At 36.2% G+C, this 27,459-nt stretch overlaps 1 protein-coding gene across 13 annotated transcripts in view; it reads left to right on the forward strand.

Annotated features, from left to right (window-relative positions):
* The window catches only part of TBC1D32 (TBC1 domain family member 32), a 207,789-nt gene that overhangs the window by 32,149 nt on the left and 148,181 nt on the right, over positions 1 to 27,459 (forward strand). For 10 of the 13 annotated variants that reach the window (XR_014839916.1, XR_014839921.1, XR_014839920.1 and 7 more), the window contains 9 exons: positions 5,391 to 5,459; positions 7,781 to 7,906; positions 10,794 to 10,872; positions 10,977 to 11,080; positions 11,174 to 11,235; positions 12,063 to 12,207; positions 14,354 to 14,413; positions 23,061 to 23,151; positions 26,344 to 26,484. Coding sequence is in view for 7 of the 13 variants with exons in the window: in XM_001926894.6 (XP_001926929.2) it covers positions 5,391 to 5,459; positions 7,781 to 7,906; positions 10,794 to 10,872; positions 10,977 to 11,080; positions 11,174 to 11,235; positions 12,063 to 12,207; positions 14,354 to 14,413; positions 23,061 to 23,151; positions 26,344 to 26,484 (877 nt within the window). In the remaining 6 variants the exon portion in view is untranslated. Of the gene's footprint in view, positions 1 to 5,390; positions 7,372 to 7,780; positions 7,907 to 10,793; positions 10,873 to 10,976; positions 11,081 to 11,173; positions 11,236 to 12,062; positions 12,208 to 14,353; positions 14,414 to 23,060; positions 23,152 to 26,343; positions 26,485 to 27,459 lie in introns of those variants that run through there. The other 3 variants (XM_021088942.2, XM_085016280.1, XM_085016264.1) reach the window with 3 other exon arrangements.

Raw genomic sequence — 27,459 nt, forward strand, 5'->3', positions numbered from 1 at the left:
CTGTAAAACAATGAAAGTTATAGAAATCATCTTATGTTCATAGTCTCAGTTATATATTGCATCTGACAGAAATCTATACAGGTCTTATTTTAGCATCTAAACTCCTTTAGTTAGGATCCATATGCTCATACAGTAGGACCAAATCCATCTTATATTATTAGCCTGTTCTACTTCTTGGCTGTTTTCCCCCTTAAGAGTTTGTTCAGAAAATATTTATTTGATTTATACCTTCATACATGTAAATATGTTTTTAAAGCTTTTCCTTTGGGATTCCTTACCTATATTGTTATCACCAACAGATCTATTCTGTGTTGCTTAGCAAATCAAGTTGGCAGACACTGCTCCCCTCAGGAAATTTTTTCTTTAAGGGCTGTACCCATGGCATATGGAAGTTCCAAGGCGAGGGGTTGAATTGAAGCTGCAGCTGCCGGCCTATGTCACTGCCACAGCAACATGAGATCCTAGCTGTGTCTGTGACCTACACCACAGCTCGTGGCAATGTTGTATCCTTAACCTACTGAGGAGAGCCAGGGATCAAACCCATGTCCTCATGGATACCAGTTGGGTTGTTACCACTGAGCCACAATGGGAACTCCCACTTAGGAATTTTTAATTAAGAGTTTTCAGCTGTTCTAAATATTTCCCACAAACCTGTATTCAGTGGAACACATTATCTGTATGCCCTCGTTAAGTATATTATTGTAGTTACTATGGAAATGTTCCTATCCACTTCCACACAATAACACAAAGAGATACTGAAAAACAGGTAACTTTTAAGGTAGGTATTACGCTCATCCTGATTTCTAGTGTAATAAGTTATTTCATTGGCTATAATTTGTACTTGTGTTTAAGAAGGCAAAGGAATTTTAGAGTGCAGTAAGTAAATTAATGAGGCTTTTCCACTCAGATAACCACCGCGACAATGCTGGATCTTTAACCCATTGTGCTATAAGAGAACTCCAACTTCAACTCTTTGGATATATATTCATCCAACAGATACGTATTGAATGTACAGTATTTTGTGCCAGGCACTACAAAATTGCAAAGATAAATCAGATATGCATTATTTTTTCAAGAAACTTAGTTAAGATAATAGGCTATGTCCATAAATAACCAAGTTAGAAGGTAGTAGTTCCCAAGTGTGTCATGGGAATCCCAAAGAAGTGTTTTTATAACTAAGAATATCAAAGAGCTATAGAAGAAAGTATTTAAAACAAGGCAAAGAAAAAAAATTCTGAATCAATAAAGACTATGGCATGTCTGGGAACCTGTAGGTAGTTATGTGAAGATTTAGGACAGAGTTTGTAGGAAATAAACTGGAAGGGTGGATTAAAGGCAGATTATAGAGTAAGGTTAAGGATTATACCTTAATCATTACTGTTTGCAGCTATAAAATCATAGTGCCTGATTGCATAGTAGGTGTCTGACACATAGTAGATGCCAAGCAAATATTTGACGGGTAAATGAATGCATTCAAAAGCTAAATTGAATTGTGCTTTATACTTTAAGAGAAATCACTTTAGGTTTTTTAACAGAAAAGTGTGTGTCAGTGTGTGACAGTAAATCTGGGTGCAGAATGGCATAGGAGTGGGAGAAAGTGGATGTAAGGAGATAAGTTAGAAAGCTGTCATGGTAGTTAAGTAACTAGGAATGAGGGCCTGAAGTGAGGAGGCTTTGGAGGAATAAATAGAGACTTATATGAAATTATTGCAGAGGTAGAATCATTCAATTTGACTTTTGAAGTGTTTTGGAAGGAGCAGTGCAAAATAGAGGTAGAAGTCAAAGGTCCGGCTAAGGTTTTTTAAGTAGAGGTAGCTGGAAGACTATGATGTTATGAACCAAGCCTGGAATCGAGGAGTAATTATATGTGGAGAATAATGTGGTAGATTCTCTTCTTCTTTTTTAAAAAATATACGTACTGAATTTGAGACACCAGTAAAGTATCCCACTGATGTAACAGGTGGTTGAACACGCAGGATGCACTTGGTAGAGAGATTGGGGATAACAGTGTGAGTCATCTGTGCAGAGATGTTGCTGGTTAAGCCATCTAAGTAAGGAAGGCTTTGGGTAATGCATTTCAGAGGTCAAGTAGAAATGGAAGAGTGATTTAGAAAAGGTACCAAACCATATTGGAGAGGAGATTAAAGGGGGATGAATTTCAAGACAAGAATGATAGTTAATTAGCCATAATGAAAGCTAGAGGGAAGTCAAAGAAGTTGAGGACTAAGATTTGGAATTGAAGGTTAACTGTTTATTATGGAGAAATATCATTGGTAAGAGGAGGGAAGTTGCGGGATCACCGTGTTGATTAGCCTTGATCATTTTTGTGAAATAAAAAGCAACAATAGTTTCAGAGTAAGGGTTGCTTGCCTGGGCTATTGATTGAAAGGTGATTAGAAAATGAAATTTTTGTCATGGGCAACGTTTAAGCAAATTAATTCTAAGATCTAAGTATTACCTTTTCTGACTACTACTTGACATGATACTGGTTGTTTCACCAAACATGAGCTCCCTATAGTTGGGAGTGTTCAAACAAAGCCTGACTCTTGATTTATCAGGACTGTTGTAGAACGTGACTCCTGTATTAGAAAAGAAGCTGAATGGAAATCTGTGAATTATACTATAGATTGATCTTGAGGCTATTAGGTAGAGTCAGGTTTATATTTTCTCATAGAAAATTTCTTGACTGAAGTAAATTTGAGACTACTTCAAATTTTTTAATTTTGAGAGTGATAAAGCAAAAGATTTTACATTTTTTCCCATTTATTTCTTACCATGATGCTTGGAAGTGAATGTGAAAACAGGGTAGGATTAAAGATTCTAGGGTCACGTGGCTAGGTAGTTTTAAAATGTGGCTCAGTCTTCTGCCTGGTTAAAGTTGATGTTCTTGAAATTATCTTTATTTTTTAATGAATTGGATGACAGGACATTTTAGACATAGATAATAATCTAGAAACAGTCATGATGGTTGGAAGTAGGAGGACCAGAAGAAATCAACTTTACAAGAAGCAAAAGGGCCAGGCTAGAGAGCTTTTCTAACTAGCAGTAGACTAGAATGAGTATATATAAATACATATATATTTATGTGTGTAATATATGTGTATGTAGAAGTATGTATGTCTTCATTTATGTATATGTTTATATATACTATGTATGGTGCCCTGTGTTATCTATGTATACTTTTTCCATTAGGTGAGACAGGCTGCATTCATATGTACTTAACGTTTTAGTAGTCACCACTCTACATTTTAGTATTTTAATTATTGTATAACAAGAACTCAAAGCTCTTATTTAAAATATAGTACTTCTAATTTTATTTATTATTTTTTTGTCTTTGTGCCTTTTCTTGGGCCGCTCCCGCTGCATATGGAAGTTCCCAGGCTAGAGGTCGAACCGGAGCTGTAGCTGCCAGCCTATACCAGAGCCACAGAAACGAGGGATCCCAGCCGCGTCTGCAACCTACACCACAGCTCACGGCAATGCCGGATCCTTAATCCACTGAGGAAGGCCAGGGATCGAACCCGCAACCTCATGGTTCCTAGTCGGATTCCTTAACCACTGAGCCACGATGGGAACTCCTACTTCTAATTTTAAAATGTAGCATGGTACAGACTTTTCAGCAGTTGAATTATATTTTTATAAAGGAGTAAACTTCAGGGCATTTTTAAGGGTTTTTAGGGAAAACATATATTGGACGATCTGAAATATCAAGCTGTTTTGGGTTTGTTGTTGAGTTATATACCCTGTATTGTAACATAGTGGGAAAATTCCTGGGCCAGGGATCAAATCCATGTCACAGCTATAACCAGAGCCATAGTAGTGACAAGTTTGGATCATTAACCTTCTGATGAGGTTAATGATCCAAAGAGAACTCATGGAGTCATTCTTACATTTAAGAAAAATATATAGAGTGCCTACTTTATAACCAGCACTATTTCAGGTATTGGGGCTATTATAGTAAAAAGATGAAAGCCTCAGTGATAAGAGGACACCCTAGAGGGAGAGCATTGTCAGACAGGAGGAATGCCAATGATAAAGCTTCCTAGGCTAGAGCTGAGCATGGCGTTTTCCAGGGATGGGGGAAAGGGCCAGCATGACTGAAGCCTGAATAGCAGAGGGAAGAGTGGTATCAAAGAAAGTTAGATAAGCAGGGACGAGATCATTAAGTTATGTTTTTGTATTTTGTTTAAAATGGGAAGTTTTGTGGGGTTGAAGTAAAGGGAGATAAAGAGATTTTACTTATAATTTTGAGAATCTTCCTCTATTCCTAGAGGATGGATGATGGGGGGTAGTCTAGAGTTGATGATGGTATCCCAGCTGAAGGTTTTATCAGGGAAGTGGTAATGGGTAGTTGGAGTTAAATGTGAATCTTGGGGGTTGTCATGATACTGGATGTAGGAAATGAGAGAAAATGAGGAGTCAAGATTAACTCCTAATTTAACCAAAGACAATCTGGCTGGATGGTAGTACCATTTACCAAGCTGAGAAGTTTTGAAGAAGGAACAGGTTTTGAATTTAAAAAATCGATTCTATTGTGAATATGGTAAGTTGGATTTGCTTATTAGATATTCAGGGGAAATACTGAGAAGATAATGTTCTTTGGAGATGAAGTGACCAATAAATTTGGGTCTTTATGAAGTATTTAAGAACTCGATGAGAAAACCTGGGGAGAATATAGGCAGTGAAGGTGTCTCCGGTGAGGATGGGAGTCTAAGTTCTGATAGCTGGGTGACTCAGTTTCTGTATTTCTCATATTTCAGAGTCATTGTGAATTAGTATGAGACTTGTTACATAATGCAACTTGGTTATTTTTAGGTGATTATTTTAGGTATTACTCATATTTAAATTGCTTTGGCAAGAAAAAGCTCCTTTCCTTTCCCTAAACAGATTATTATGGTCTACTATAAATTATTTTCTAGATGAAAGTTTTAACTTCAGGAATTCTTCCCCTAAGAGGAGGTATGGAGAAAGGTTAAGGAAAATACAGGAAAGAAAAGGAGCAAAAAAGTTCAAGCAGCGTCATAGCTCTGTCTAGGGTACCATTGGTGCCTTCTTATTTGTTTATATTGTTTTATCTTTGATTAATACATCTCACATTCCTGGGTACAAAATATTTTTAACTTTATGTCTTTTGACGCCTGTATGTTGCAGTTGCTCAGCAAATAATAACCTTCATATACATGAAGCTACCCTGTCCTACTGAGACATTCAGTTCTCATTTAAATGTCTCAGAATTCAAAAATTGTAAGTTTGCTGCCAAATCAAAAGAGATCATCCCCTTCTCTTGTTTAGAATGCATTTTGTGCTTGGAATTTATATTAAAAATTTGTAGCAATACTTCTAAAAATCTACAAAGAGAATGAAGGAATGTTCTGTCAATTGTGTTACAGAGTTACAAATTTTGTCAAGGAAAACTACAGTTGATTTTAGACCAGCTAGATCCTGGGCAACCTAAAGAGGTAAGTTTAAAGGATAGCTGTCAAGCTCAATCAAATATATCTATATCTGTATATCTTTTTGTGAAACTAATTTCAGACAATGGAAATTATTTGTTGGAATGTTTAAGAATTAGGCATGAAAATGTTGAGAAATTTTGTTAAATGTATTTTCAGATCAAAGAATTTTAAATTTCTATTTGATCATATAAAAATATTTATAAATCTTGAACCACTTCTAGGTGTTTACTAGCTTTTATGTCGTGGAAAATTGCAGTCTCAGGGTTGCTAATTTTCTGCTAGAAGGGAGGAAATTGAGTCAGTTTAAAAACTAGTTTGCATTCTTAAAGGAAACTGAGAAACATGACTGTGATTTTAGGTCTTGCGCTTAGTTGTAATCTGCTATATATATTACACACACATAGTAGATTATAATCAGTAGTAGCGGGATTATTTACCTTGAAGGTAGTCCTTTAATGTTGCAATTCTAGACTGATACTTCTCATAGACCTTCCAGTCTTGAAATAGTCAGAGAAGGTCTCTGAGAACTGTCATGGTTTGTAAGAGGAAATTTTTATCTCTAGGTTCAATTTTCAAGGGATAAAGTTAGAAGCAGTTCTCCTCAGACTCTTCCTTCACTGTTTCATTACATGTGATATTTTAGCAATTTCTTTGAAGAAAAACAGATTTTCATTTAATGCTCTCATTTCTGGAAAATGTAAGGAATTTTGACATGTGATTTTAAAGAAGAAATTTTACTGAATTGTGCCTGTTTATTTGTAAAAGATTATATAAATTATTGTTGATGAAGTTTTATTTGAAAGTCTGTCTTAGCTAATTTGAAATAGAAAATGATAGGATTTTTGGAGTATTTCAGACTTTTGCTGTATCTTGCCATTTGGCCTCGTTTTTGAAATAATTGTTTCTTCAACTTATTTTAAACTAAATGAATAGCTAAGATTTACTCCTATTGATTTTTTTTTTCTAAAAAATCAGACTAGTTTTTTTCCTCTCAGCTTTTCATATTCAGATTTATTTCCTAGGTTTTTAGTAAATGTTTCAGCAGATTGGTAGTGGGACCTGGTGTTACATAACAGTATTATCGTCTTTAGTTTAAATGGATTATTTGGAAATCTATACTTGTTCAGAAACCTTTATTCTACTTTTGTAAGTATTAAGTTGTTAATAGAATTTGGTCTTTTTTTTTTTTTTTTTTAATTGTCTTTTTGCCTTTTCTAGGGCGGCGTACGGAGATTCCCAGGATAGAATTTGGTCTTAAAAAATTAACTGAAAGAGAGAAAATTACTTATATTTTTAAACTTTCTCTACAGACCTCTTACTCTCTATCACAAAATTGCATTTAGAAGCTCTTTTTTATGAATATAAACAATCTTAAGCATAAGAATAATCTTAAGCATAAGAATATAGACAATCTTAAGCAGTTTTGTGTTCTGTTTCACCCAAAACTTGACACTCTTGATTTGGAGTGCCTGGTTTCCCAAGGTTTTAGCTCTTGTCTTTGATGCCTCATCTTTTTTTTCCACTAGGCTTCAGTTATTTCAGCTGGGAAACAACCAGGTTTTGAGGAACTGGTTGGAATCAGTGTGTTATCAGTAGCTGGAGAGTGAGTCGGGGAGAAGCTTTGTTCCACTTATGACTGAAGTAGAGCTATTTACCACTTCTGTCTCTTGGGTAATACTCTCTGGAGAGAACTGTGATTGGATTTTGAGAAATGATTTAAGAAATAAGATATTTGTGAAAATCCAGAAATTCAGTTTTGCATCACCGTGCTGAATAACTTTTTTTTTTTTTCCTTACCTCAGTGGTTAGAAGGTTAAGAAATGTAGTGTAGCAGCAAAAACAAGTTCAAATTAATTGTTTTGTGAGAATTGTTCACGTATCCTGAAATGGGAATGCTTCACCAGGGGCATATCTGGTCAGTGTTTTAAAATTCAAGTCCTCAAACTGTGGGACTGCCTCGGGGGGCCTGTTCTAGTAAGGAAGGTCTGTGGGAAGAGGGCCTAGGATACCTTGCTCGGATGGTGGAGATTTTTTCCACCATCCCTTCTCCCTTCCTTTTCCTCTTCCTCTTTGATGTGTGACCTAGAACTTCCTAATATACTTAGTGTTTTGATTTTTGCTTTACATAAAACAACCTGTTTTTTTCTTTGCATAACAGTTTAAAATAGGAGTTCTCAAGAATTGTTTTACAAAAGAGCATCTGATTCCCGATCAGCTCTTTAAAGCAATCATCCAGACTCTGTCTTTCAATGTTTGTTAAATATTTGGGCAATTGCTATTATTCTGGCACTGGGTATTAATAAAAATTCTTTTAAAAATTATAGGTGAGATATGAAGCCTTGCAAACATTGTGTTCAGCTCCGCCATCTGATGTACTAAACTGTGAAAATTGGACCACTCTCTGTGAGAAACTGACGGTGTTTCTTTCAGACCCGGATCCTGTTTTTAGTGTAAGGAAATACTTTCAGAAATATTAAAAATTATTATTTTTCTACCATTCTAGAAGCAAATGGAATATAATTTTCTCTAATAGTAGGTCAAATATTCATGGAATTTCAGCTTCAACTTTTGAAATGTCCGGGTTTTCTTTAAAGGAATTAATATACTGTTTTTCATAATTAGGTTCAAAGTTTGGTCAGTATCACACAAAATGGAAGTAGACTGTTACCTTATGTATTTTGTTTTATCTTATAAAGGGATATACATGTATCTGCTACTGTTTTTGCATTAAGAAAAATATTTAAAAAGTGTATTTTTCAAAGAATTCATGAATATATATACCTAAAATGATTAGAATTTAAAGGGTTAACAAGTATCTTCCTTATGTATTTATGTGTTAGATTGCTTAGCTACTTAAAGAGAGAAGTTAGAAAAGTGTAAAGCTTAAAGTTTAGAAGATGGAGATGGATTATAAAGTGAATATGGAAAATTCAAAAATGTAAAATTAAGTCAGTAAAAATATTTTATATAAAGAATGATTCACATATAATTTCAGAAGAGATTTCTTATATAATGAAAAGTGAGATAATATTTAAAAAGTGCAGCAGTTATATAGGATTAAGAAAAATCCTGACTGTATCCTAGCATTACATTTAACTATACAGATTTGGTTTATTTAGTATCTTTTTCTTCATAAATGACAGTGTTGGAGTAAAAATAAATTGGCTTTAAAATTGATATTTTTTAATACAGAATTTAAGGCACTAGTACAAGAGATAAATTTTCCAACTGTTCAACAAATGTGTATTGAATACCCGCAGTGTACATCATTCTAGTTCAGATGCTGGGAACACAGTGAGCAAGACAGAAGTCTGCCTTCATAGAACTCATATTCTGGAAGAGGAGACAGACAGTAAAGTCAATGAAAAAACCTCAATACCTTTTTAAAATTATTCTTCCATCAATGAATATATTATTATACTGGTAAACAGGTGGTTTAGAAACAAATGGTTTGTTGTTTTTATAAGGGGAAAAAGGTGTCTAATTACTCAATACCTGGATGCAGTGCAACGATACTAACACCAGAGGGTGATGCAAACTTCTGTGAAAACTCTCAAAGATTCAATAACTTCAAAGGGGAAAGGTATTTCAGGGTTACTTCTTAACAATTTAAAGGCATTCTAACAGGAAATAAAATTGTAAATTTCGCTCTTACAGAATTGTGGTCTAATAGGTTTCCTTTAAAAATCAAAAGCTTTGTAAACATAGTAAAGATAGTTCTGGGTCAATGTAAATGCCTTTATTTGGCTATTGTAGATAATTACGGAGCAAGAGTCATTGTCAATACCTAAGGCTATAAAATTGGAACAAGTGTCATAAAGGGGAAATGATAATAGAACCAGTCATTTGAGTAGAAAATGAGGCATGGTGTTTTCTTCATTTAGAATTTGTTTTATTGAGATTCTTCTTGAGTTTCTTTTTCTTGGGACTCTTAATGTGTAAATGAGTGAAGCCTTAGTGTTTGCAAAGTATGACAAATACTTAACAATTGCTGTAACTATAAAAACACACTTCCCAAAATATTTAATGTCCTGTGTTCAGTAGGAAACTATTAGAAGGTATCTTGGTCACTTGAATAACCATTTTTGTAAGTATATTAATCTCATATTTGATATAGCCAAGGTGATTCATTTTTTTTTTTTTCCCCGGAGTAGACCACTTAAGGGAATTTTATGTTTTTATTTAACGAGAAGTTGAATTTCATTATTAGGATTAATCTCATCAAAGTTCATATGATTAAAATAAGAGGTCACTGGAGTTCCTTTTGTGGCTCAGTGGTTACCGAACCAAACTAGGATCCATGAGGATACAGGTTCCATCCCTGGCCTTACTCAGTGGGTTAAGGATCCAGCGTTGCCCTGAGCTGTGGTGTAGGTCACAGACACGGCTTGGAGTTGCGGTGGCTGTGGCATAGGCCTGTAACTGTGAGGTAGGCTAGTGGCTGTAGCTCTGATTCCACCCCTAGCCTGGGAACCTCCATATGTCACAAGTGTGATCCTAAAGTCAGTCATTTTTTTTGGGGGGGGGGGTTGCCTTTTCTGGGGCTGCTCCCTATGGCATATGGAGGTTCCCAGGCTAGGGGTCTAATTAGAGCTGTAGCTGCCAGCCTATGCCCGGAGCCACATCTGTGGCCCACGCCACAGCTCATGGCAACGCCGGATCCTAAACCCACTGAGCAAGGCGAGGGATCAAACCGGCAACCTCATGGTTCCTGGTCGGATTCGTTAACCACTGAGCCACGACGGGAACTCCCAAGAAGTCATTTCTTAGTACCCACAAGCGTCAGGTACTGACTGCATCTCTTATTTAATTCATTTTTGCTGTGATAGTTTCTACATTGTTTTAATAATGTAAAATTTAAAATATAATGTTTTCTTTGGAATAGGCAGAATTATTGAAGCCCTATTAGTCTAATTAAACTATTCATGTAAGCAAATAAAATTACAAAAAAATGTTGGATTTGGAAAGGAGTGGCTTTTTTTTTTTACATTTACTATTTCCTTGTTTGACACAATTACATTGTGACAAATTTGTAACAAATTGTGTTGTTTCCTTCCTTTTATTAAACCTCTCCCCATGCCCCCAGTGTCTGTATCTACTGTTACCAGATTTCAGAACAAGATACTGCTGTATTCGTTTATTTCAAATACAGCAGTATATTTTGTCAGTTTACTTTCTGCCACAAGAAGGTGCTGTTTTTATAGTTACATTTCTACTTGAGTTTTTGCACGGCCTATTTCACTTTTATTTTCTGAGTTCTTCACTGTGCGAAAAAAGGTTCTTAGCAAAAGTAGAAGATGAAGAAATCTTGGATACAAATCTTGTTTATCTCCATAGGACCGGATTTTAAAATTCTATGCGCAGACATTTACACTTTCACCATTACATATGACCAAGGAAATTTATACAAGCTTAGGTATGTATTAAATGATTTTATAAACATTTAAAAAGTTGTACTTAAAAATGGATAGGAAGGCACTGTAAATGAATGGTATAATAGTTTTTACTTTTTCTTTTTAGCTAAATATTTGGAGTTATACTTTCTTTCTAGAGAAAGTCATATTCCTACTCTTTCAACTGGCGTAGATATAACTAATTCTAATGTGAACCGCTTACTTAAAAAGGTATTATCTTTTTCTATAATGTACTTTTATTTCTACCTAAGTAATTCTATATTTAGGAATTCTAACTTTGTGAGAATGTACACTGTTTTATAGGTTCGTCTTCTGAATGAATATCAGAAAGAGGCTCCATCTTTTTGGATTCGACACCCAGAAAAGTAAGCCCCCTAATTTATGCCAATGCAGAATTAGGAGTGTTGCTGTCTACACTCACTTCCAAGAGAGTAGAGACAGTCTTAACTGATCTATGTGATTGGGGAAGGATTACTAGTTTATATTTTAGCTTTGTGCCAGCTATGTGATTGACTCTATGCAAGTAGCATTTAACACCATTAAAATTATCACAACAGGTTCCCTTAGGTTCTTTCATTACTGGTTTTTGCTAACTTGGTCAAGTTCCTTAAATTGTCTTTAAACTTTTCTTTTTTTAGTTTTAAGATTTTTAAATAAGGTTTAATAGTAACTGTGTCTAAAAAGGAGAGTTAAATTTGGACAGCTAGTGTTAAAGTAGAAAATACATAAGTTTTTAGAAGAGAAAAAAATTGGAGATGAATCTCACCTCTGCCATTTATTGAAATGCCTTTTTTTTTTTTTTTTTTTTGCCTTTTGCCTTTTTGCCTTTTCTAGGGCCGCACCCGCGGCATAGGGAGGTTCCCAAGCTAGAGGTCCAATCGGAGCTGTAGCCGCCTGCCTACGCTGCAGCGACAGCAATGTGGGATCCGAGCCATGTCTGTGACCTACACCACAGCACACAGCAACGCTGGATCCTTAACCCACTGAGTGAGGCCAGGGATTGGACCTGCAACCTCATGGTTCCTAGTTGGATTCGTTAACCACTGAGCCAAGACAGGAACTCCACATTTACTGAAATATTAAATTTGTTTCCAAAGATTACTTTGTCACTTTATCATTCCATAAATGTAAAACATCACTAGTATTATATCATTTGCTTTTTCTAAAAATCACTTCTTTCCCAAACTTTAAGGTATATGGAAGAAATTGTGGAGAGTACTTTGTCTTTACTGTCACTTAAACATGATCAAAGCCATCTTGTCTCGCAGAAGATTTTAGATCCAATATATTTTCTTGCGTTGGTTGATGCCAAGGCTGTGTGGTTCAAAAAGTGGATGGTGAGGAAATATGGAATGTTTTTATACCTTTCATTGCATTGTTACATTGTTTCAAAGAATAGCTACTATTGGAGTGTTTACCTCTCCTAAGCGTTCTAATCCTTCTACATGTGTTAACTTACTTCATTCTTATAACAATCTGTGAGATAGGTGGTGGTATTATACCTCATTTTTATAGATGCAGTAACAGGTGTAGAAAGATAACTTGCTCAAAATTGTTTACCTAGTTAAGTGACAGAGCCAGAATAGGACTTTAAATGGTAATTACTTGAATCTGTTAAGTTGAATGACCTATCCAAAATCATGTCTTAGTTTACATGTTTTAAGCAGATGTGTAGAACATAAGGGCTCAGTGCTCCCTTTTCTCTAGCTTAGATGTTTGCAACATCTCTTCATTTGCCACCTATTGAATCTGCAATTTGGAAAACGTATTTAATACCTGAATGCTGGTGACTTCGTGTGGAGCTCACCACTGTCTTAGAACTGAAACTGATATTAAAAGATCCTTATACTGTTACCTCCTTCATCTGCTGTTGTGTAAGAGTGGTCTCTGTCTGACAGTAGTGGTAGCTGTGTTAGATTGTGTTCTTATGTCTTTGTCCCTTGCAGCCTTTCTTTGTTGCAGAAGGCTTTTTTTTTTTTTTTTGCCTTTTATTTAAACTGTGTAATAACGCCCAATTAACCAAAGCATAGTTCTATCTAGGGCTTAGGGCTTAGCAGTTACCTGACCTGTGTAGTATCTGTTTGATAAATGCCCACTAAACTGAATTTAACATGAACCTTTTTTCCTCACAATTGATGCTTGACCTTTTTTTTGATTATTAAATTATACCACTATTGTAGAAAATATGTAAAATATATAAAAGCACAAAGTCAATTTCTTTAATTCTGTAAGACAACTATTAAGATTGTTTTATATAGCTAATATGCTTAAAAAACAAACCAATAAATTTTAACAAGTCATATTCTAAGTGTTTATATTTTCTCCACTTAATATTTTTCTGATCAGCACTTGATTCTTAAGAGAATGAGGCACTTCACAGGAAAAGTAACTAACAGAAAGTTATTAAATTGGCTCCCCAAGTGTGTTCTAGTATTAATAAATATTTATTACATTCTTTTCCACTCATCTAAGGCAGAACCTGGCAAACTTTAGCAGACCAGGCAGTAGATATTTCTGTCTTTGTGGACTGTCCTATCTCTGTTGCAGCTATTCAATTCTCTGTTGTAGCCCAGAGGCATCCATAGATAATACATAAGTGAACGGGATGTGCCTATGTTACAATAGAACATTGAACACCAATTCAGGTGGCAGCTGAATTTGATCTAAGTATTGTGGTATGTTGGCTGTGGTCTAAGAGATGTATTATGAGGCTTTCTTTTCTGAACATGGTCAGTATTTTAATTGTAGGTCAGGTTTCTCTTACTAAACCTGAACAAAGGATTAATGGTTTTTTAAAAAAGCATTTTAAGCTACAAGGGTTAAAACCACATAGGGTTTTGATTAACCATCAATTAACTCATATCCCATTTAATTAAATTCAGTTCCCCAGAATTCTGATAATTTTTACAGAATATTATTTAAGTTTTTTAAAGTAAAATGAAGAAACCACATTGAAGGCTAATGATATTGAACATAAACAATATTTACATAAAATTTCTCCTTTGTATAGTGCATTAAAAGCATATCTTAATGAATTATTTTTAAAATATTGGCAGACAATGACTAAGATACTATCTCTTTAGAACGTTTCAACCTTGGCAGATTTTTGCATGTATACACAGTACAGTATCCTCTTCATTGCTGTGATTCCCTCAGCTGTATCTCATCCCCACTTTCTTAATCTTTCTTTAGGCTAGCAGTCAGACATGTGTTTTTGGCTTTAAAATAACTTACCGTAATAACTGGACATAGCTGAGGGATAGAATGTTTTCTGCTGATCTATCAGTAGATGTTCCAGTTTTTTATGTAGTTTGCATTCTTGGAATTGCAACGCTCATAATCCATTATACATAGCAAAACCTGCTTTGAACTGATTAAAATAGTTTATTTTGTAATTTATATTGTTGGAAAGAAATGATGCAGGAAAAATAGATTTTGAATGGTATAGCTTTGAATATTAATCATTTTCCCTTCTAATTTTAGCATGCATATTATAGCAGAACTACAGTACTAAGACTTCTTGAAAAGAAATATAAATCTCTGGTAAGTCTGTATTTCGGTTCGTATGTTGAGAAATAATATCACAAAAAGATATGTAATGTAATAATTTGAATGTGCAAAGTCGAGTGATAATTAATATTGGATAATGAAGCAATCCTCCTTTTATGTGACTTTTAAACTACCATTCTGTGAAACATAAAAAAGAGTAAAAGTAGAGACTCAAAACACGGTCAGGATGACAATTAGGATATATAGAACTCCATGGTCGATACTTTATAGTAAATTGGGCTGCTAACAAGCTAGTTTGGGATAAGTAATATTTTTAAGTATTACCATAGTTTAATTTAGATCAGGTATTTGCAGGGGGAGTTCTTTCAATAAAATTTACCCATGCTTTTGACTGAAAGTTGCATGGAAAAAACTCAGAATGGATGGAGTTCCCATCGTGGCTCAGTGGTTAACAAATCCGACTAGGAACCATGAGGTTGCAGGTTTGATCCCTGGCCTTGCTCCGTGGGTTAAGGATCTGGCGTTGCCGTGAGCTGTGGTGTAGATCACAGACGCGGCTCGGATCTGGCATTGCTGTGGCTCTGGCGTAGGCTGGTGGCCACAGCTCTGATTAGACCCCTAGCCTGGGAACCTCCATATGCCGCAGGAGCTGCCCTAGAAAAGGCAAAAAGACAAAACAAACAAGCAAAGGAACACTCAGAATGGTAATGCTTTTGTATTTGCAAAAATTACACTAAATATAAAGTAACACTGTAAAACATATTACAGTTTCCTTTTATTGCTCTCAGTAGAAACTGCAAGGGCACTGAAAGGAATTGAAATTAGCAAGTCTAACAGATAATTGAAAAACATGAGAAATGTGAAATTAAATTATTTAAAGTTATGCTAATATAACTGAAGTAATAAACATAATTTATATGGTTGGGTAGAATGTTGAGAGAGGTAAAGAAAAGATTCCTAGAATTGTGAATTTTAGGAAGAGTGTGGTAGGATATAAATTGAAAAAAGAATAGTACTTTTTTTGTGTTTGAGAATCAAGAGAATTGAGCTTAAGAAAGGAGAGAGATTGAATATTAGGGTAGAGATTTATTTGTAGAGGTAATATGTATTTAAAAATCTTTCAAGAAACTAAATTATTTCCACATCTCTCTCTCATTCTCATTTTAAATGGAAATTTGTTGCTACCATATGAGCAAAGAGTGATCTTGTTAGAATAGAGCAAGGGGGAGAAAACTTGAGAACAGAATTTTTTTCCTCACACGGTTTGACATACAAATATTTCTCTGTTGGTATTACAGAGGCCATAGTAGAAGTATTTCAAATGTTTCTTAGAGATTAACTCTTAAAATCTGTGTCTTCTTTGGAAAGTTAATTACAATCAATCCTTAGCCTACAAATGGTTACTTTATTATCGACTTCAGTAATCTCTAAAGCTTGTTCAAATATTTTATTTCGTGTACCTGAGTCATACTTGCATGAAATTTCATCTAAACCTCCTTTTCTCTTAAAGCTTCCTAAGTGTATGATGAAATTTACTATTGAAGTTGATCCAACTTTTGAAAAGAAACATTTTGGAAAATGGGTGCCATATTTATTTGTTGCCGTATTTATTTGTTCCCATTTTGCTCAGAATTGAAGATCAGATTTTGTACATCTGCAGTGGCAACTTTGGAACACTGCATAGATTTGTCCTTTGTCTTATAAGAGGTCTTTACGTAAGGACTTCAGTTATAGCAGTTTGTTAGAGTACCTGCTAAGGCGTTTCCTGTAGCTTCTCATTAGTGCTGTTGGATAACATTTTCTATAATAGGAAAAGCTCTGTTGCACAATAGCTGTAAGTCTCTTTTTGCATTTTTGTTTGTTTGTTTGTTTGTTTTTAATAGGGCTGCACCTGCAGCATAGGGAGGTTCCCAGGCTAGGGGTCACCTCGGAGCTGAAGCCACTGGCCTATACCATAGCCATAGCAACGTGGCATCCGAGCCGCGTCTGTGACCTACACCACAGCTCATGGCAACCCTGGATCCTTAACCCCCTAAGTGAGGCCAGCGATCCAACTTGCGTCCTCATTGATACTATACAGATTTGTTTCTGCTGCGCCACTATGGGAACTCCCATTAGCTGTAAGTTTCTACTAAAAACTTAATGTGATTAGGGAAACTAAAAGATTGAATTTTTAATTCTTTAAATTTAAAGTTGATGCATTAGCAGCTGCTCTGTGATTCTTGTCTGTGACACATATTTTCAGTAGGTAGCATTGAATATTTCATGTATGGGCTGTCACTTTTTTTAAAGAAATATCTGAAGGAGTTGAGAGTTTGTTTTTATAGCATTGCAGAATCATGAACTAGTTGAAAAGAATTTTGGCTATCATTCTAAGTATTTAATCTTTTATTTTTAACAATTCAAATCTTTATCCAGTCTACCCTTAAGAGAATAGTTTTGGCAATGACTTTATGTAGTACATTTCTATTTTTCTTGCCATCTTCCCCCCCCCCCCCTTTTTGGCTACCTCATAGCATATGGAGTTTCCTTGGCCAGGGATCAGATCCAAGCTGCAGTCTCAACTTACACTGCACTTGTGGCAACACTGGAGCTTTAGCCTCTATGCCGGGCTGGGGATTGAACCTGCATCCTGGCACTGAAGAGATGCCACCAATCCCGTTGTGCCACAGCAGGAACTCCTCTTGCCCTCTTAAGGTCATTTAAAAAATATTGACAGCTTGGTTATTTAAATTCTCCCTTGGTTTTTTTCCTACCCTACTGTGTTTTTACATTCCCACTCCTCAATCTTAAGGGTTAACAGTTAAGTGGACTGGCTGGTATATATATATCCTACTGATGAAGAATAAGTGTTAAATAAAATCCTGAGTTTTACAGCAAATTCATCTTTCCTAAGATTTAGGAAAATCATTCTTTATACCCTTAACTTGACTCTAGTATTTAAATTTATCTACTGCAGATCTATTTTCCCCTCCTACAATATAAAGGGGATAGTATATCATGTAATTGTTCCTCTTCTGAGATGTACCTTTTCCTCTGATTATTGCCACTTCTCAAAAAGTAGCACATGTAAGAAGTGAGGGGAAGGAGTAGAAGGAACAAAAGTGGGTTTAAGTGGGTGGTGAAAATAGAAGTGGGTGGAGAATGAGTTTCTTTTTTATTTTATTTTTTTTCTTTTTAGGGCTGCACCTGTGGCATATAAAAGGCTAGGGATTGATTCAGAGCTGCAGCTGCCTGTCTATACCACAGCCACAACAGTGTGGGATCCAGACCTTGTCTGCAGTCTACGCCACAGCTCATGGGAATGCCGGATCCTTAACCCATTGAGTGTGGTCAGGGATTGAACCTACATCCGCATGGATATTAGTTGGGTTCGTAACCCACTGAGCCACAGCAGGAACTCGCAGGAAGAATGAGTTTTTGAAAGTTTGAGTGGAAGTGGACTAAGAAGTGTCTGAAAGAAATGTCTTGGAGATAGTACTTTTTCTCAGAGAAGCTGTTTTTGATCTTCTAATGCTTTAGAGCCTCTCTTAAGTATGTTTGTCATGTCAAAAGTTTCCCATAGTGACAGTTGTTCTAGGTCATCTTTGCTTTGTTGCTATTTACCAAGGTATGTGTAAGAATAGGATTTTATAAGTTCACCTAGGAAGTAGTTCTATCAAGAGAAGTTTGCAGTATAGTCTTAAACTCATGACAAACATGAAACAGAACACTATACTTTGGGCAAAAGTGTGCACTTATGAATTATGTCTTAGGTTATAATAAAGCAGAAGCTAGATGTGTGATTGGTGAAATGGTAATAGTTGATTCCCCTATTTCAAGAATTGACAAGTCAAGGAGTGCCCTCATGCAATTTTTGTAGGAGTCCCAGGGCAATTTGACCAATTGCCTTTGCATGAGTTTTTGCTGGTGCTACTCATCTCAGGGCTAGCTTGGACTGGATTGACTGGAGTAGAGGCTTCTTGAACTATTCCTCTGTTTCCTATGAATACTCCTTTTTATGTTCAGTAGATATAAGCTTATATTCAGTAGATATAAGCTAAAACAAAACAGGAGTTAAGAGTCTATACAAATAAGAATAGAAGCAAAACAATCACCAAAGAATAAGCAGGTTAATAGTACAACTGTTGACTAAACAGTGTTCCTCCAAAACAGGCTCCTTTATGCAAAGACCTATTTGATGACAAATCTGAGGATAGTAAAATCTAGCAGTGAGAGCTCAGTGGAGCAAGTTGGAGCTCAGATCATTGTTGAGACAGACTCACATGATGGCAAATCTGCAGGACTATCAAAGTTTGGGACTTGAGGGCCCAGTGAGCACGCTCCTTTGAGGAACCTGTGGAATGATGCCAAGTGAAAGCCCTCACAGTAATTGCTATGGAAGCTCGAGACCTGTTGAGGATTAAAACAAGGCATAAGGCTGAATTTATAGCTTATTTAATTAGGCCAAGCAGGTTGTTACTATAAGGTTTTGGGGAAAACTTGAAACTTGGTGACCGATGGGCTTTCAGAGGGGAGAGTGAGTTCATGCCAACTGTAGGTTACCTGGAATATGTCTATTGTTGCCTCACTCTTTTAGAAGCAAGGGGCTAACTGATTGGTTGCTTTCAGAAGTGTGTTCATTGAGATCCGTTGACATGAATTGATTAACAAGGCTTTAAAACTTGTTCTAGATACCTGTTACCAGAGTAATATAGAAATATGGTGGGTTTTTTTTTTTTTTTTTTTAACCTACCGACCATCACTCATTTCTGAGGATATGGGGAATTTTTTTTTTAGTAGTGGATAGATGTTATCCTGGAAAAGAGAAGGGACAATGGTTAAGGTATAGTGGCAGGAAAATATTTCAGGGCCATGGAATAATAGCATGTTTAAAGGCTTTAGGGCTTGGGAAACAACACATAATAACACTTGAAAACTGCACTTACTTCGTATAACTGGACATAGATTGCTCAGAGAAATGTGAGTCAGTATTAGAGAAATTTTTTGAAAATCAGGTACCTGAAAGTTAATTTTTTTTGTTTTTTGTGGTTTTTTTTTTTTTTTTTTTTTTGCTTTTTAGGGCTGCACTCACGGCACATGGAGGTTCCCAGGCCAGGGTCCAATCGGAGCCACAGCTGCTGGCCTACACCACAGCCACAGCAACATAGGATTTGAGCTGTATCTGTGACCTCCACCACAGCTCACAGCAACGTTGGATCCTTAATCCACTGCATGAGGCCAGGGATCAAACCTGCAACCTCATGGTTCCTAGTTGGATTTGTTTCCACTGCACCATGATGGGAACTTCCCTGAAAGCTATTATTAAGTGGATGATTTTTTTTTTTTTTTGCCTTTTTGCCTTTTTGCCATTTCTAGGGCCGCTCCTGTGGCATATGGAGGTTCCCAGGCTAGGGGTTGAATGGGAGCTGTAGCCGCCGGCCTTCGCCAGAGCCACAGCAACACAGGATCTGAGCGGCGTCTGGGACCTACACCACAGCTCGTGGCAACGCCGGATCTTTAACCCACTGAGCAAGGCCAGGGATGAACCCGCAACCTCATGGTTCCTAGTCAGATTCGTTAACCAGTGAGCCACGATGGGGAGCTCCAGGACGATATTTTTTGAAAAGTTCTTACAAGTTTTGTGTCTGTGGCAGATGACCTCAGTTTGTTTCATTCATTTATGAGGCAGGATAGGGCATCATAATTCCAAAGACCTATTATGGCGAATCCTCAGCCCTTTCCGTTTTTCACATAAAAATAAGTTTGTTGTAAAATACTAGTTTTAAAGTATTTCACATTTTTAAAAAATCTTTTCAGGGCCGCACCTGCCATACATGGAGGTTCCCAGGCTTGGGGGCCTATGCCACAGCCACAGCAGTGCAGGATCTGAGCTGCATCTGCAACCTATACCACAGCTCACGGCAACGCCAGATTCTTAATCCACTGAGCAAGGCTAGGGATCAAACTGGCAACCTCATGTTTCCTAGTTGGATTCGTTTCCGCCACAACAGTAACTCCTAGTTTTTTTTTTTGGTCATCTTTTTAGGGCGCACTGGTGGCATGTGGAAGTTCCCAGGCTAGGGGTTGAATCAGAGCTGTAGCTGCCAGTCTACACCACAGCAATGCACGATCTGGGCCATGTCTGAGACCTATACCACAGCTCATGGTAACACTGGATCCTTAACCCACTGAGTGAGGCCCGGGATTGAACCTCTGTCTTCATGGATACTAGTCAGATTCATTTCTGCTGAGCCATGACAGGAACTCCAAGTGTTTGAAATTTAATTGGTTGCATGTTGATTGAGATTTTTAGTAAATCTGCTTTTAATGAATTGGTCATTTGATGGTCACATGTTGAATTGGTTTTTGGGTGATTTTTTTTGTTTGTTTGTTTGGTTTTTTATGGCTGCACCTGTGGCATATGGAAGTTCCTAGGCTAGGGATTGAAGCTGAGCTGCAGCTGCTGCATCCTTCAACTGGCTGGGGATTGAACCCACACTTTTGTGGTGACCCGAGCCACTGCGGTTAAATTCATAATCCACTATACCATAGCAGGAGATCCTGGTGATGGATTTTTACACAGGTAGATGTGTTTCTCTGTGTGAGTGTGGCTGGTGGATAAGAAAAATAAGACTAATGGTAGATCTTAAAAAGGTCCTATGTCAAATTTAGGAGATTAGCCTTTATTCTGGAGGTTTAGTGAGCAACTGATAGGTTTTTACGGACTGAAATTACATCATGTTAGGGCTTTGGAAAATTTGGAAAATGGGTTGAGGTTGTCAAGTGGAGATAGTTTTTACTTCAGTACTTCATTCCTCCCCCAGGAGGTTTTGCAGTAATCCAAGCAAATGATGGAAACATGAATTAAAGCCATGACAGTGAACTGGGATAAGTGGATGGACTCAGGAGTATTGTATTTAGAATGCAGGTTTTAGAAGATTTGGCTGTTTGAATAGGGGTTGGGTGAGGACTTTCTCATTCCAGTGACTGTTATTCATTGAGATAAGTAACACAGTAGAAAGAAAATAGGAAAGTTGGGAAAAGTTGTGACTTTAGATTTGGTCATGTGGAGTTTCAGATCCATATTTCCATGGGGTAGGGGGGTTTATTGATCTGGATCCTAAAGTGTGATTTAGATAAGACATAGATATTAAAGGGGTATTCCCCAAGCCCACCCCCAGATTTGAGTTTGCTGGGAGGATGTGTAGGACTAAGCATTTAGTTGTACTTTCAGCTATGATTCCTAGTAGGAAAAGGACGCAAAGCAAAACTTGTGTAGGGATGAGGCATATTGGGTGAAATCTGGAGGATGCCAAACATAAGCCTCCAAGAGTCTTTTTTTCCCAGTGGAGTCGCACAGGACTCCCACCTAATTTCTCCAGTGTCATATTGTGACTGCTCATGGGAAATGGGGTCTACCAGGGAAGCTCAGAGACTCAGTGCCCATTTTCTTTTAAAATTGGGGTTAATTACGTAGGCAGCTCCTGCCTGCTACATACCAGGGGTTCCAAGACTCCCACAAAAAAAAAAAACAGATGCTCCGCATAAACCACATTTTTTAGGCACAGTTCTTAGACTGGTGAGAAATCTCCTGAAATTCATGTTTCCAGATGCTGGTCAAGGTCCGGTCTGGTCAGCAGGCCATTGCAATGATGGAAATCCTGCCGTGTTAACTCTTGCAGGTGAAAATGAGGCCATAAGAATGAATGAGGCTAGAAGATCTATTGGTTTTTTGACACCACGATTGTGAACTTGCCTCTGTTCACACAGCCTCTGTCTTTTTCTGATCTAAAGATTAACCCTTCCTTTCACTTAGGTCCTGTTTCTGCTCTTAGATACTTTCGTATCAACAAAAGCTTAACCCTTCCTTTCACCCTAAGACCCCAGTCTTTTTTTTTTCTTTCACAGCTAACTTTTCTGAAAATGAAAATTATACTAGCTGCCTTCACTCTCCCAATTCCTATTCCTTTTTCTTAGTTTGGGTTTATTCCCTGAACTCCCCTGAGACTGATCTTTTCGAGATCACCACAGACCTCCTTATTACCAGTTCTAACAATTAACACTCCTCATCTCACTGGTGGCCTCTGTTTTATTTGAAAATTCGAATGAGAGGGCACCTGTAGGAAGTATGTAGGTGCAGAGGAAAGGGAGAATATTTAAAATCTGTGCTTGTGGGAGAAGGAGGTAGAATAAAAACTATCAGAATTGCTGTGTTCAGAAGTTGGAGATCATTTTTTATGACTATTCTTTGAATTGAGATTTTTCTTTATCAGTTTTTAACAATTGTGGTATCTGAGATGGAAACGAAGATCCAGTTCATATTTTGCTAGCTAGATAGGGAGAAAAGACTAAAGCAAGGGAACTGGGGATACTGGTGAGAAAATAAAATTATGGCCAGAATTTTTGCATCTTTCACTATAAAGAAAAGTATGTGTGTATTGTCTTGAAATCAGTGTTTTAATAATACTGTATTTGTTGGTCTACAAATATTTTCAGCGTTTCCTAGAATGATGCCATAGTTAAAATTTAACAGGTGAGACTGAGCTTCAGTGGCCTGGAAAGGTTCTATTCTAAATTTTCTCAATATTATTCTTAAATATTTTCCCAGCATATTTTACAGCCTTGACTAAGTTCTTATAATACATGGACTTGTGGGCTGCAAAATTCTGAAATTAATAAGCTATTATTATTTTATTAGATAACTACAGCAGTGCAGCAGTGTGTTCAATACTTTGAGTTGTGTGAAACCATGAAAGCCAATGAGGTTTTGAGACATTCAAAGCCTTGTGGTAGGTATTCTGTTCTTTTACATTTTAAAAATGATGAGTTTTATTAATAAAACTATCTTAGTAATAACTTACTTTTTTAATAGCATGATAAATTAGATTGCTTTTGCTAATGTAAAATATTTTCCACAAATTTAAGATACACCATTCTGGTAACTTTTTATAGCAGATATATTTTGAAATTATCATAGCGATTCTTAACATCTGAATTTCTTCAGTTCATACCAGGGTGTGTGTCCCAGTCTGTTAACTGCAATAATACCTAAAAGGAGGAAAGAATGAACAGTATATCAGTTGCTTATACATCTTAGTGGGTGGAAATTTTCTATAAAATACTGGTTTATTATTGGACACTTAACCCACCCTGTGATTCATTTCTGCTTATTATCAGTCTGAGTTAAAATATCCTAGATATTTCATTATCTGAGCATTATTTCTCTATCCAGTCTCATATCTAGTTATTTATTAAAGTGACTCTTGGAGGCGTACCAGTGCCTCTACATCATTGTTGTTCCTACTGCCACTGTCCACAATCCCCTATACTGATAGAAATCCTATTGCAAAAGAAGAAACTACATATTTCAAGAAGGCTTCTCGGCCTTGCATGAATTTTTATTGCTCTGTTGCTTACATCTTACAACTTGCCTTGTGGGTTTGATTTCTTTTATCATTCTATTTTATGTCACTTCTCTAAGCAGAAAGTAAGTGCTTTGTGAATATCAAGATACCTTATACTTTTGTTTATCCTTGAGTAAATTCTTAAGAAAAAATTCTCAAGAACCAATAATAGGTTTCAAAATATAGTGTTATGTAGGGAGGAGAAATTAGAGAATCCAGAACTTTGAAAGTAAAGGAAGTTATATATAAACTTATATAAAATATTACCTATAAACTCAGATTTTCCTAATTTAATATTACAATGTTGTATGTAGTTGTTTTTTTTTTTTTTTTCCCCTACCACTCTACCAGCTCTTCATGACTTGGGTTCTTCCCTATCTGGTGAAGACCTCAGGGTGCTTCATTGCATTCTTTTGACATTTCTTTCAAAATTCTTCTCTTTCAGAGTTTCCTACATGCAGTTCTTCAACTTTAGATAATCTCTGGTCCTTAGGAAATTGAGCAAAGAGCATTGTAACATAAATTGATAGTGTACTTATGTTTTTCTCTAGCCTCAGCTGCTCTTTGTAGCTTTGGAATCATCTTAGATATTCTTTCTTCAGTGTTCTGTAAAAGCTATTACAAACCTTCCCCAGGCTCTTCAAACTCCCTGCTCTGCCCCTGCCCACTTTTCTCTTTTGAATCCTACTTCACTGAGAAAAATGGAACTTTTTAGATGTGAAATCCCCAAACGTCATGCATTTATGAATACAAATACTTATTTATATGCCCTCATTGGTATTCCCTTTCTCCAGGCTACAGGAAGTGGGTAATCCTTCTGTTGCAGATGGAGCTACTTGTCTGTTCTTGATTCTCTTCCTATCTTGGTGTTTTGTGTGTGTGTGTTTTAAGAACCAGCACATTTGTTGTGTTTCCCTTTCAATTGGTACCTTCCTTGCATTCTCTAAACCTACTCATATATTTAATATAAAAACCTGAGCATATTCATATATACCTTACTTCTCTCTGCTTTAAGAGAAAAGCCTTTTTAAGTATTTAGCATACAAGTAGGCCCCATTTCTTTACTTCCTATTCATTTCTCAACCATAGAAGTAATGCTTCTATTTCTCCTGTTCCATGACTTTCCCATTATTAACTTTCTCTTTCTTGTCCTCATTTTAGAGCATTTGCTTCTCTTGACCCTTTGCCTCATCTTCCTGGTACATTCTTTCTTTGATTTCTTCATTCTCATCTAACAGATTTTTCTTAGTCACTTGAAAGGCTCTTTTCTTTGTGTTTGTACTTATAGCAGTTTTACCCTTTGCTTTTTTTTCCTCTAAGGCTAAGGTCTACTTGTTCTCTCTTGCCAGAGCTCATTTATTCTCATAGTTTCAAATATTTTATGCTTATGTGTATGTGTATATATATTTCATCATGTGTGTATATATTTACACACACATATATATACACACATGTTGACTCTGAAATATCTAAATCCACACTCCTTTCATGAATTCCGGACCCATGTACTTACATCATACTTAGTATTCTATCTAGAAGATCCACAGTAACTTCAATATTAAAACAGTAAGGACTGAAATCACTGTTCTCTTTCTTAGCCTTTTTTATTCAGCATTATTTGAATAGAAGAAGAGTTTACTGTGTACAGAGATATGAGTTAGAAACTTTTTTTTTTTTTCCACGGTTCATGTATAACTCTGGCTAAGGCATATTGATAAGTTTTCCTTAAACATTTGCTATGTAGGCTCTTCATTTTTTTTCTGATGCTCTTGCTTATGATTTTCTTAACAAGTCTTATTTTAAGCTTTGACCTTCTTCTATTCAACTTTTATGCTGCCATCAGAGTTAGTTTTCTGCATGCATGTTTAATTACTTTCCTGCTTGAAACCCTTTAATGTCATCCCTGTTGCGTCTATAGTAAAGCCCATTTTTCTTCTGCAGCTAAGGCTTCTGTGATCTGCTACATTCTAGCGACTTGGTTCTCTTACTCGTCTCCCTATGCTCTGTTCATATCAGACTGTTTGCCATACTCTGAATTGGAAGTCCAGTTTTATGCTACTTGTTTTTTGACTCCAGCATATAGTTCAGGGTCTTACATAAAATAGGTACTTAGTAAGATCTCAAATGTATGGATGAATGAGTAAATGAATAATATGTTAGGTGTCTGTATTTTAGAGATTCTAATTTCATTTGCAAACATGGTTATAAACATGCTCTTTTGTAAATCTGGCTTTTAATTGGTATAATTAAATAGTAACATTTTCTATTATTTCCTTTCTTCCTTAACTTAAAGCCCCTCTTCATAATAACAGATAACTAACAATCCTCTGGTATTTGCTTTAGAATGAACACTGTATGCATATTATTTTCTGAGGTTAGCTAAATTTTATAATGAATGCTTTTCCTCAGAGATTTAGGTATGTTAAAGTATTTCGGGAAACAAATGATTTTTTAAAAAATTGATACCAAGTGTCTCCATTATAGATTCTAACCGTGTTTAATGTTCAGAAGGGAACGAAGACAGGTACTGTAAAATATAGTGGAATTAAAATAAAATGTAATTGTTTCTCTCTTAAGGGAACAAGCAGAAAACTTTCTACTATTCAGGACAAGAACTGCAATACATTTATTTTATTCACTCAGTCTGCCTTTTAGGAAGATTACTGATCTATAAACAAGGCAGAAAACTATTTCCTGTAAAGCTGAAGAATAGAAAAGGTAAGTGCAATTAGATGCAAACATGTTCAGGTGTGGTAAGTTTTGTGCTATCAATTATTAAAATTTGGAGATTTGGCTTGATACAGGGTACTCAGCAACATACCTTTTCGTCTGCTGATAGGCTTACGTACCTTGAAATGTTACTTTAAGAATTTGTCAGAATGTACTTCTTCCTACATTTATAATTCTGTTTTCCCTACCTTTGATGTTTTTCTTATTTTCTCTCTGCCTTTCAAAGTCCTAGGCATACTGGATGATCCAGATCTGCATCCACAGCTTAGAGGTCCTTGTTGAAGTTCTGATTCCCCTAAAAACTAGCCATTATCTTTTAGGGAAATCACTTAACTGTTTCAGTTTACCTGTATAAATGGGATGATATCGGTGCTGGACTCAGAATTTTTGAGATGATCACAGAAATGAGGTTTTGGATTAGTGTTTTATAAACTGCAAAGTGCTGTGCCATTTGATATATAACTATATTGTTGTTACCCTAAGTCCCACTTTTAAAGTTTTCTCCTTTAAGTTTCACATGGTATTAGTTATCTTTTTTTACTTTCCTTAACAGTTTGTACTAGGAACGTAGTGAGTAGAGATCAGCAGACTTTTTCTGTGAAATGAGCAGACTTTTTCTGTGAAATGTTTTGGGCTTCTTGGTCACATACTGTCTCTGTTGCATAGTGCGTGTGTGTACATGTGTGCTTTCTGATGTTTTTGCTCATGATTTTCTTAGTCTTATTTTAAGCTTTGACCACCTTCTATTCAACTTTTATGCTGCCATCAGTCAGTTTTCCACAATCATATTTGATTACTTTCCTGCTTGAAACCCTTTAGTATCATTCCAGTTGCCTCTGTAATAAAGCCCATATTCCTTCTGCAGCTAAGGCCTCTGTGATCTGCCACTGGTACCCTCTAGCCTCTCGTTTCACCTACATGTGTGTATATGCAGGAAAGTTAACACATTAGGCCAGACTGCTG

Source organism: Sus scrofa, chromosome 1, assembly GCF_054392235.1.
Source record: "Sus scrofa isolate SSC_HxYL_T2T_F1_AM1 chromosome 1, Sscrofa_HxYL_maternal_Yorkshire_Landrace_v2.0, whole genome shotgun sequence".
In the NCBI taxonomy this organism is placed as follows: domain Eukaryota; kingdom Metazoa; phylum Chordata; class Mammalia; order Artiodactyla; family Suidae; genus Sus; species Sus scrofa.